Below are 11989 nucleotides of genomic sequence, written 5' to 3'. Positions count from 1 at the left end.
TGCACAGCACAAATGTTTGCACATCTAACATTGGAAAATGTTGGGAAAGTCATAAATTGAACCCACTCCTAATACTGAGAATCCTGCCATACTGGGCAGGTATGTGTGCCCCCCTTATACTTTGTATATAGCTGCCAGATGACCTTATTTTCCTGTCACAGAGTACAGGATGTTTTATTTGAAACAAACTGTTAGTTTCAGTCAAAAGAAAAGAATTTTACACTTTTAAGATACAAACAAAATTAACAAAGCTCCAATGTTTGTCTTTTTTCATACATGTTTTACAGTAACCCACCCTAAAAGGTTTCTTTCTTACAGATCTTGTTTCTTAGGGAAACTCCCTGCGTGATTTAATACTTCTTGTGCAGGGTCAGTTATCCACTATTACCCCTTAAAACATGGGCAATTATTACCAACATTTTGTTTTTCTAAAGGCCCTGTTTAGTTGCAGTAATGCCATCATAGAATTTGATGGTACATTTAATAGAAAAGGTCAACTTCTTCAACAATAGATGTTTAAGATTCCCCTTTGAGTGTGAACAAGGCTTCACAGCATGTACGTAAGAGCAAAATTTGGCCTCCCTTCCTAATCTAATTTTCTGAAGTATTCATGCCAGTAATGCCCGATTTTTGAGATCCAGATAAGCCCACTTTTAAACACAGACAGATGAGGAAACATTAGGACTCTTGTAGAGAGACACAAGTATGGCATTATGGAGACACAACAGAAGTTAGAAAGAAATGTTCAGTTACACCAGCAGGCTTTGGATTAGGCCCTAAATAGAAATAAATGGGTGAAAATGTCATCATGAAGACATAAATCAAGCTGTTTAGGAGAGAAACAAATGGTCTGGGCAGAGTTCTTACCAATATAATGCAACATGAGCGGTGACCATCATAGTCCATCAATGAATACTGAAATCCATTGCTCAGTAAGCGATGCCAAGCAGCGTGTCAATTGTCTAGCAAGAAATCACCCTACTGTCATTCCCCAGCACTTACTACTGCCTTGCCTGCACACTGGAGTTCCTCCACATCTGTAAACATTTACTTCTCTGTAACTGTACTCCTTGGATTGCAGGTTCCTTTCTCGGGGCTTAGGGCTCAATGTAGTGCAAGTATAAGGAAGGGTCATCTTCTTACATGCAATGCAAACATGTGGGAAGTTCAAATAACTTAGTGCCACAGGTCCCAGTTTTTGCCTTCAGGAGGAACTCTTTCTTCAGTATTAGGAGAGCTGTATCTTAATGGCTTCGGTTCTGCGGTTACTTTGCTAAGCCTCCACGCCCGTCTTTGCAGCCGCGTCCTCTGACTGGTGACAAGCACACAGGGTGGGAAACAGCACACGGGGAAAAACACACTCTGTTACATAGCAGGATGACAGTAAGCACATAATAGTTGCACTGCTTAGTGATAAACCCATCTGTAATAAACCCGTTGTGTGTGTTTTTCTTATATGGTGGCTGCTTGCATGAATGCTAAGAGGGGCTCTCGTCCTCCAGATCCAGGCAGATATAAAGGAAGAAGAAAAAGAGAAAGGAAGATTATTTTCCAAGAAACAAGCATATCACTGATGGGCACTGTAAAAATAAACCTAGTTATACTGGCATCATTTACACCATGCTCCTAGCATCAAGCTCTGCTATACTAGTAAAGTAGTTGCTTTCAGAATACAGTCCCCAGATCCCTGGCATCCACAAAATCCAAAGAAGATAGCACACTGTTGTCAGGAAGCTTAAATTCATCATATGGGTGGCAATAAATCAGAGCACTGAAAACCATTGTGGTAGAAAAAGAGAACTTCAGAAACATGGCCTCTACTGTGTAGATGTTGAGCTTTGCAAGTACAATTCGAGGAGCCAACTGCTAGAAATGCCGTACTGTAAGTAACAGTTGCACCTTGACAGAAGGATGAATCCCTTTACATATGTTCTCCAGTATCTTGGTCAGAAACCTATTCAGCACTTCAAAATTCACCAACAACCTTGAACTGCGCGATGGGATGAATATCCCCACTGAGGATTATGCAACTGGAATTGAAGGCCACCCTACTTGGAAATGAGAACATATACACAGGGCTTTAACACACTTTAATTCACAGATTAACTTTATAGGTTTCACTGACTTCACTTTCTGGAGTGTTCCCATATGGAAAAACCTGTACATATTTGAAACAAGAGAAAGTTATAGATGGGAAAAAAAAATATCAGGGAACTTGAAACAAAACAAGGAAATTGTAGTAACACAGATTACTAAGAAGCTGAAAAGCATCTACCACCTGCCAAGAAAGTATTTGAAGTGATACCAAATAGGGCTTCATCCTCATGGATTTGTGCTACGTAGTCCAAAAGACAGAATAACCAGTGCTTTTGAAAGCAGGTTTCTTAGAGAAGAGAAGAGAAGAGAAGAGAAGAGAAGAGAAGAGAAGAGAAGAGAAGAGAAGAGAAGAGAAGAGAAGAGAAGAGAAGAGAAGAGAGAAGAAAAGAGAAAAGAGAAGAAAAGAGAAAAGAGAAGAAAAAAGAGAAGAGGAAAAGAGAAGAAAAGAGAAAAGAGAAGAAAAAAGAGAAGAAAAGAGAAAAGAAAAGAGAAGAAAAGAGAAAAGAGAAGAAAAGAGAAAAGAGAAGAAAAGAGAAGAAAAAAGAGAAGAGAAAAGAGAAAAGAAAAAAGAGAAGAAAAGAGAAAAGAAAAAAGAGAAAAGAGAAGAAAAGAAAAGAGAAGAGAAAAGAGAAAAGAGAAAAGAAAAACAACAAAACCCCTTGTCATAGTGTCATTGAATTCAGTAACTCTTGAGGATCCATCATAGTTTAAGAGCCATATTCCACAATCAGCTTTTTAGGATGACATTGTTACAAATCTTCTAAGAGTAAGCATCCCTGCTGTAGCCCTACTTTAAACCAGAAGTTAGAATTCACAGTACACAGCATTTTTATATTTGCAGCCTAAATTATGAGACACTGAATGTCCAGATAAATACAGTTAGGGATGAAATACAGCCCCACTGATTTTTTTTTACTTGGGAAAACTCAGTGGGGCTGATTTAAGTTATTTGCTGAGCAACTTTTCAATTCCTGACAGTTGCACAGCACCCTCATGTTTGTTCTGGGCCATCCTCATAAATTAATATGCATGAAATTTGATTTTGGTGTAATTTCAATTACCTGATGAGAACTCTCTGTAGTAATGTGGTTTGGTTTTCCACTAGTCCAAACCGAAGTGAAACACTTTTATTCTTCACAATGAAGTTCAAAACAGAGACCCTCTGTCTACTAGTTGGTCTCCCATGGCAATAGCTAGAACACAGGTTTAGGGACTAAGAACTTAGTTCTAGTGCCAGCTCTAAAAATTACTCTTTGTTTCTTTGTCTGTTTGCTTTTATAAGCTGCAAATTATAGCTTCACTGCCATCAAAAGGATACTAATACTTACCTGCTGCTCCGGGACTGCTGTAAGGCTTTACTAGCTGACATGTAGCATCTTTGTGAAGTATTTTTAGTTTGTGGGTGTTTGTTAAGGCTGGTATTTACTAACCTAATCACAGATTTGCCCCAAGATGGAAGATACTGCAATAAGAATAAAAGTATCAACATAACCCCCCCAAAAAAGAAAGTGGTGCCATTTTGGTGAGAGAGGGCTGTATCTTTGGTCCGGGTCCTCAGACTGTGTCCCAGATGTAGTATGCAACAGGGTATCACAGGATGTTTCATGGCACACACTGCTCTGCCAGTAGTAAGATTCCTGGTTGGAAAAAAAGCCCTCTGTCAATCCAGGCACATAGCACTAGAAGTTAATGATTTTGCCTAGAAATCCTGGTTTTTTTAATAGATGAAAACTTTCTATTTTTAGTATCAAATACCATATCTCCACATGTAAGGCAGCAGAAAATGAGGCAGAGACTTCAGTAGAAAACACTGCTCTATTTGTGTTTAGCAGTGGAAGTACTGACCTTCAGAAATAAATGTAGTGGTGCACAAAAAGCAGTATCATAAGGCAAAACACAAGGAAAGTGTATAGCTATGTTGTGTTTTTCCAGCAGGACTATCAAGCACTGCTCACACGTCAACTGAGAAAATCGCTGGAAAAAGCAGCTACCTCTCAACAAAATCAACTTGGTACACCTATATCTACTTCAACGACTATTTTCTTTGAGCTCAAACTACGTCTTTGAAAACGTTTTTAAAATAGCTAAAAAATACCATAATGTTTAAAGACACATCAGGATCTATATAGTTCTACTTCTAGCCAGCAAGGACAGGAGATTCTCCCTAGGGAAGAGAACAGGATCGTAATAATTGGGTTATATTCTGATGTCCCCAGACTGGAATGAAAACCTCCTTTTACAAGGTGCCAGAGCTCACCAACTTGTTTGAACACTGAACTTCATAGCGTAAGCAGTGCCCAAAGCCCACTGTCACAAAACATACTCTGGTTTTGTGTACTTGTGAGATTTTCTGCACTGGCAAAATAAGCGATCTCATGACATAATTTTCCAAGACATCAAGACTAAATGTCTGATAAAATTACACTTGCCTAGACAGTAAGCACAGCCTTTAAAAAAAATTAAAGAAATTCAAAGGAAGTGAAAATATTCCCAGTTATTTAGTAAGTCAACATAGGAAAGGTACATATTTCTTACGTGATGTTCAAGAATGCCTAAGAGAATTGGGAAGTGCACTCCTGTTAGGATTGTGGACATCCCATCACTTACTGTGTCCTCACCACACTGACAGATTCCTGCAGTCAAAGTCTGGCAGTCTGCATAGGCCAAACTCTATTCTGCTTGCACAGATGGAGCTGCAGGACCAGGAGCTTACTGCTTAAATGAGAGCTCAAACTTCAAGACAAGCTTAGGAAAGACAATTTTGAACAAATAATTTCCTTGTAATTTCACCCAATCTGTAAGCATTAAAATCAGCTAGATTTTAATGTTAAAATCTATAAAAATGTTTATAAATTACAATCTATTACTTTGAGAGAGTTCACATCATAAATTACTGATACTTCTAATGGCATTGTGCCAACTGGGATAACCTCAGTAAGAAGCCATACATACAGGGTGAAAAGTGAGAAACAGATTGCACTGTAAACATCCCATGTGAGTATAAAGGTAGTCATAAATCATGAGACTCATTGTTTTTAAATCAGATGTGCGTGACAGAGTCAAAGTCTGCAGTATCAACAGTTTTGAACAGCTGAGTCACATCCAAGAAAAAAAAACAAAACAGAAGTACAAAAAGGCAATTTGCAGCACAATCACCGAGGGTCTCAGTTTGCTACATAAAAGCATAAATAGGTGGTTGCATTAACTGAACCTCTGCAACGTGTTCAGGAATAATAGCTTTAAAACAACTGATTGTGCAAACTAAAACATAACCAACAACACGTCACCGTGAGAAGGAAAAGGGTATCAGATGGTTTGTCCTTACTGTGTTTTCTGCACATTTAGTGACCAAAAATGACACAAGGTAAAAAAATCAAGCCTCACCAAAATCATTGACAAGATTTCCACAGAATTCAACAGTGTCAAGATTTTATCGTACGAGATTGGTTAGCTATTCCGTTTCTACACAGGTGGCAGAAAACTGTTCATATTTTACTGTGGTTTGTTCAGTGAGAATTAAATAGGGTACTTAGCACGCCAGCACCACCTGCCATCCACCAGCCTCAAAACACTCCTGAGAAGCCTCTCAGCAGAACAGGGACAGACACAGGCAGGTCCGAAAACTATTATTTCCATTCAACTCGTTGGAACTGAGGCACAAAGAGGTTACGAGATTTGCACAAAGTCACACAGTCAGCTGGGATTAAAACCCAGGTGACCTGATCCCCAGGCCTGTGTTCTAACAGCTGTTGGACCGCCTAAAAGACTAGGCTGATTTTAACACAGGTTTGTGACTCTTCAGGACTTTTTTTGCATGCAGGCAGTACCTAAGCACAGAACAGATGCAGGAGTACTCACTGGTACTTGCTGGGTTCTGGCTCTCAAGTAGGACTTCATTCGAGTTCATGTGCTAGCAAGCTTTTGTCAGAGTAATTTTCAAACTGCCATTGTAGACTTAAATAAAACCATGATAAGCTTTCAGTGTTATTGCATAATCCAATTATAAAAGGAATAGGAAGGGTTTTTTTTCTCAAAAACGTAAGCCTAAGTTTTCTGAACTCTGTCCTCCTCCTAAAGCAATTTAGCAAAGCGGCGTACTGGTTCCATTAAACAGTTTTAAGAGAGCCAGTTAATTCAAGTCTTCTCAGTGAAGGTATGGATAAACATACCCTTACTGAAAAAGAGGAATCTAAAATTTCCAGGCAGTTAAATAAAATACAACATATAAAATAAGTTTTAATGCATTTTCATCCAATATACAGGCATTTGTGAGTATCAGCTACTGAGCTATAGTTCATAGCAAAATACCAAAACATCGAGATAGTTGTGCAAATCCTTTTCTTAATTCCTTCACGAGCCACAGAAAGAACTGAAAAATATCTACACAATTAATTTCAAACACTTACAGAGCAGAACCCTGGAAGCTACAATTCATACATGAAGAACAACAGAAACCCGTTTTCATTAAGTAGCACATACAAGAGAAGCCTACAGCTACAGTTAGATTAATTCTAGTGCAAGATTTATATGTATAAAACAACTTTCTTCTAGTAATCAAAATGAGGCCTTTTGAGAAATCCGAGTCATCAGCCCATAATTCTAATAAAGGTGACCGCTGCTTTATCACATCTGCTGTCCTTATTTGCCAAGCAAAGATATTTTATTGGTGAACACTGCTCTAAAACCATGAAAAATCTTGCAAATGTTGTAGGAGAGCAATGGGATAGTATTGGGAAACTAGTTAGAATGTCACAGGATCAAACCCAAAATCTTCCCTCTGACACCTGCCAACACACCAGGAGAAACTCTTTGTGCCCAAAACACCAGGCAACCCCCTGTCCTATCCCACTAAAATAACCAAAGAAAAAGATATTCTGATGCTGGTCTAGAGTCATCACCTCTTCAGAGCAAGAACATGCTTGCCATGTGACATCCAGCCCTTGTTGTATACTTATGTGAAATCACTAATAAATTAATAATAAAATTTGTAAAAAGCTAAGATACAAGAATGGGAGTGATTTTCTATACTAAGGTCTGGGTTGATTTCCTTCTTTTTTAATGGACAACACTCAGGTAGGGTAAGATTTTTGTAGACAGACAAGTACATTTAATGCTCAGTACTTCTAGAGACCTCACTGATGTCTCTGTTTGTTGAAAATCCCTCCTTTTGTTCATCAAAAGGGAGCAAAAAACCAGAAAGTTTGAATTGATGGCATTGGTTCACCGCGACCAATAAAACTCAGTGGTGTCATTTGACTCCACGATGACGTTTCCTGACCATGCGGCCAGAGGGTTTTATTACAGAGCCCTTTTCACTAAAGCTCCTTCAGTTCTAGTACCTCATGATGACAGCCAGCTGGGAACTCCTGCACTATTGTAAGGCAACTTGGATAGTGAGAGATTTACCAAGTAATTATTACAAAACCATTCTCACAGACTTCTTGGCATCAGAATTTGTAATGGTGGCCTACAACATTACTATTTTATGTGCCATGTCTTATCCTGCAAAAGGAGTGATGTCTATTTTAGGGCACCAACACACTTCAGCTCACAAAATCACTTTCAACCTTTTGAAAAAGGAAAAATAAGGCAGGACTACAAAGGGAATCTGTTTAACAGTCTCCCTCCAGGCTTGTGGACAGTTCTGCTCCTTGATTTGCAACCAATGGTTTGGAAACTCTAGTAACCAAATGTTTACTGAGAAAAATTCTGATTATATTTTAGGCAAGCTTTTTTATCTGCTACCTTTTAATGTGTTAATTTACTCTACTGAAAAGCCAAAGGGCCAAATTCACCCCTCTGATAAGGCTTCTATTATAAGAGCATCACTGGATGTGCACCAAAGGCATTATTCGTCTGTGGAGAGATCACTGAGTAGTAATGTCAAAATAAACACTTCCAAGTTGCACATCCTTGAAGAAAAGATAAAGGGATTGTGAAAAGAATAAGAAGGAATAGAACATCAGAGATAAATAAAATTAGATAAAGGGCCAGGAAGAAACTGTTTGATGTAAACAGAGTGACAAGTTAGATTAAGAACTCTCATTAAAGCATGCAGTATATGCCTATATGCAATTCAGGCAAGGAATTTTGTTTACAACTCTCTGCCAAAATCAACAGCAGATGCAAAAAAAATCATCAATATTGGGATTTTAAATAATATTAAAACTACTGCATCCAAATACTCACTAGGGCTATGTGAAGGAAATACACAGCTTGGTGCCATGATATGCTTTGTCACACTGAGTAAACAAGGTTATGCCCTGTGGCACGTTGACATGCAGGCCCTGCAGAAGCTACTACTAATATGAGTGTGCCACTAACTACTCCTGGGTTACTTTAGTATTCATATATATCTGAAAATATATACTGGTGCCAAGATTTTATTGCTGGTGTGGAGGAAAATCTAACCTTGTGAGGACGGTGTAATCTCAGGCATGACTGTACATTAAGACAGAACCTGCTGTGACTTTACCAAGTTAGGAAAACAAATTTGGAGATGAGCTGGAAAGCTTGTGATATCGCCTTGCATTGACATGCAGTAGTGACCTTCACCAGAAAATGTCCATCAGAAATTATATAGATGCTAAATTAAAAGCAACTGCTTCCGGAGCAGATGGCAACGGTCAAGTGAATCAAAATAATCCAGTACCTTGCTCAACAACAGTGAGGAATTAGGGTTTTGGCAAAGGCCGCTAGGTGCAAATCCTATTGTAACTGAACCAGATTTAATGAGAGCTCCTCATTCCTCTTACCCCCTGGTTAACATCTCCCTCTAAGTGACCTCAATTTATGGTGGGGGTTTTTTTGTTCAGCAGCTTGTTGGCTGATGTCCCTGTATGATTCTGTTAAGATGATGGGAATTTGAGTCACCACTTTCCTCCTGGCATGCTTACAGGTTAAAAAAATACCTGGCTGGGAAGAACACGCAGTGAGAGTGAAGTTACACAATGTGCTGGCAGCAAAACTGTCCCAAGAAGCTGAACTCTCTGCCTTTCCCCAGCCCCTCATTCTCACCCTTGTGCAGGAGTTCACTGCACATCAGCTTCCTTTTCGTGCTGATTCCCTGTGGGGACACAATGCAAGTCAGACTATTGTTATGATCTGCATTAAAAATAACCCTTCCTAAACCAACTCCACTACTAAAGCCAACAGATTGTATATTTGCACCATAAGACACTTAATTCCTTTGACACAGTTGTGTTGTGCACAGAAAGAGACAGAAGAACTATGTCAGGTGCTATTTTCTCAGGCTTTAAAGAAAACGTATGACTGGCAAGCCACAGAATTAAAGCCATGCAGAGTCAACCATTCCCATGCTGCAGAGTTCTGGAAATCCACATCATACCTAAATACCAGCAGTGGGAATTCCTGTCTGTTTCTGCAGTAGTCTAAACAAAAAATTCTGGTTATCATTGGAGCTAGTTTTTAAAGACTGACCTGAGGTAACCAAAGGCCTAAGGGCCTTCTCTGTCAAAATCCAAAGTGAGATCACAGATGGGGATGTGAAGTGGTGGGAAAGCACCAACTACAGGGGAAAACAAAGCATCCACGTGCAAAGCCTAAGTATCACACTGCGGCTCACGATTCATCATTTTGATCATTCATTGAGGGAAATGACTGCTCATTTCTCTCAAACAAAAGGTATCTTTCCATTTTATACCACTACGTGGAAAGGTTTCTTGTAAAAAGATTTGACAAAAATGACAGACCCTCCTGTTATTTAAAGATGACATTTGACAGGCTGAGTCCATCAACAAAACACTGTTCAAAGCCAGCAGACTTTTTTCCATAAATTGTAAAAAGGATTAGAAAAAATGCTGGCAATTACTTATTTCCATCTCTTCTCTGAAGTTTCCTTGTCTGTATACGGGGAGGAGACCTGAAGGCAAATGTGAAGAAGAGAGCATTTTTCTTTTATTAGTTGAAATTATGCAGTCCAAATGGCACAACCTCTCCTTATGGCCTGTCCTCTATAGTCAAAAATGGACTGACAGCTATGAGACAGGCAGATCTGATCTCAACTTCTCATTACATAATCTTTGGTTGTGCAGTACAAGAGCCTATAAAGAGTAAAAAGGAGGATCTGAATACACACAGTATAAAATGCAACTACTTCTTCACTCACATTTCAATACCCTTCTGGTGAACTACATACAAATTCTACTACTTTGTGTGCTGTTTAGGATAACATTGTACAGAACAATGGCAGAAAGATTCGTTATTTTTAAAAGTGTTTTACAGTGTGCTTTCAGTTGCAGCTCTTGGCTTTTGAGACACTCAGAAGAGAAGAGAATGGCTTGTTCTTTGCTTGTGTTTTGAAACGGTATTTGTTTATATATTCCAGCTAAATCAGGAAAAACGAAACAAAAATCCACACTATTTTAAGTTATTCTGTGTCCTGCCAGTGTCTCATTTGTATGCAGCATACACTAGATTTGCCTAGAAGGATTTAGCTCAGTAGCTGGCACATTTACATTAGAGAACAACATACAGAGTTTCAATCGATATCAAGTGTTCTTACAATGGGAAATAAATATGAAAAGTGGTTGTTACTTAAAGTTCAAAAAATGCAATCAACAAATTGTAAAATCACAAAAGGCCAGACAAATTTAATAAAATATTTCCATTTACCTTCCTCAGCTTTACACAGCCTGTTCAAAATAATAAGATTCTCTGTGGAGAGCCTTTATCCAACTGTTTATATCACTTCATACAAAATATGTGTTTGAATTACCACAGCAATACAAGGATATAAATTCCCAACACGCGACATGCCAAATTCAACTTAAGTTATGCTTTCTTGGCATCTAGACGTTTTCATTTTCCTTTTCTGTATTCCAAATACATTTTCATTTGAAACAAATTAAAAAGCACGTAGATGTTAAAACATAATGACAACTTAGAATTCAAGTGACTTGTGCAACATTGTTTTGTGCTTTCTACTTCTCCATTTCCTCCTACTGCAATTAAAATTCATCATGCCCTACTACATATACAATAGCAATGCATCAAGTTCAGTCCAGTATGGGTTTTCAACCTTCAGACTTGCCTTTATACTACATGAGATCCTTGCACATTCAAAAAAGTGCATCTTTTTTTGTGATCTTTCTTTTACGCTGGATGATGTGAAGCTCTGATTAGTCGATGTAGGAATGCAACCTTGAGGTATGATTGCAGCCTCAGAATAATTCTTAAATGTAAAAAGAAATTTTTCGAGCGTGCACGCCCTTTCTGGATTTAAAAAAAGACACCGTTATAATGGTGCTACTAGAGCCACGGTACAGTACATCATGGCACATCTCCATAACATAATCAAGGACATGAGATAGAACTTCTATTTACACAAACTTGATGCCACTTCCAGAAAAATATGACAGAAAAAAAAGGAAAATATTATTTCCTGAATGTCCTGAATTTTTAGAAGATTCCTTTTATGTTCTCTTCCGCAATAGAGTGGTCCTCCACAACTGCATTTTCCCTGACCTGTTTAGTATGGACTGTAAGTGACAGTGGCAGGAATTGGGAATCATATGGCAAACTGCTTCCTTTGAGAGGATGCTCACCCATGCCCCTTTACTCACAAGCCAGCTTGCTGTCAAAACTTGAAAGGGCAATAGCAAAGGCTTGTAGTGCGCACATTGGGTAGTTGTAGTCCATGGTGAACACATCCTCAGCCACGCGGCCAAACTGCATCACTATATAGTCAGCTGCAAGAAAGGTCATAAAAGGTGACAAAGCATTATTTTTGTTTGCAGCCCTTACTAAGTAAGTATGCATTCAACATCATCCTCTGGCCAGTTCAACAAAATACAAACAAAACATGCTCACTCATGAAACTTCGCAACAATTATTCATGCAAGTGGGTGTGCTGATAGCTTGAGTGAGAAAC

The 11989-nt window shown here is 38.7% G+C and overlaps 1 protein-coding gene across 7 annotated transcripts in view; it reads right to left on the bottom strand.

Moving 5' to 3' along the window:
• Window positions 1-1130: 1130 nt before the first annotated feature.
• Window positions 1131-11989, bottom strand: part of TUB (TUB bipartite transcription factor) — a 168886-nt gene continuing 158027 nt past the window's right edge. For 4 of the 7 annotated variants that reach the window (XM_049820653.1, XM_049820657.1, XM_049820659.1 and 1 more), the window contains 2 exons: window positions 11682-11807; window positions 1131-1312 (listed from right to left, as the gene is read on the bottom strand). In XM_049820653.1, coding sequence (XP_049676610.1) covers window positions 1266-1312; window positions 11682-11807 — 173 coding nt within the window. In that variant the 3' untranslated portion in view covers window positions 1131-1265. Of the gene's footprint in view, window positions 1497-2775; window positions 11808-11989 lie in introns of those variants that run through there. The other 3 variants (XM_049820658.1, XM_049820660.1, XM_049820656.1) reach the window with 2 other exon arrangements.

Source organism: Accipiter gentilis, chromosome 17 (assembly GCF_929443795.1).
Source record: "Accipiter gentilis chromosome 17, bAccGen1.1, whole genome shotgun sequence".
Classification (NCBI taxonomy): domain Eukaryota; kingdom Metazoa; phylum Chordata; class Aves; order Accipitriformes; family Accipitridae; genus Astur; species Astur gentilis.
The sequence above is the reverse complement of the archived record's forward strand: the minus strand, read 5'-3'. Positions and strand labels throughout refer to the sequence as shown.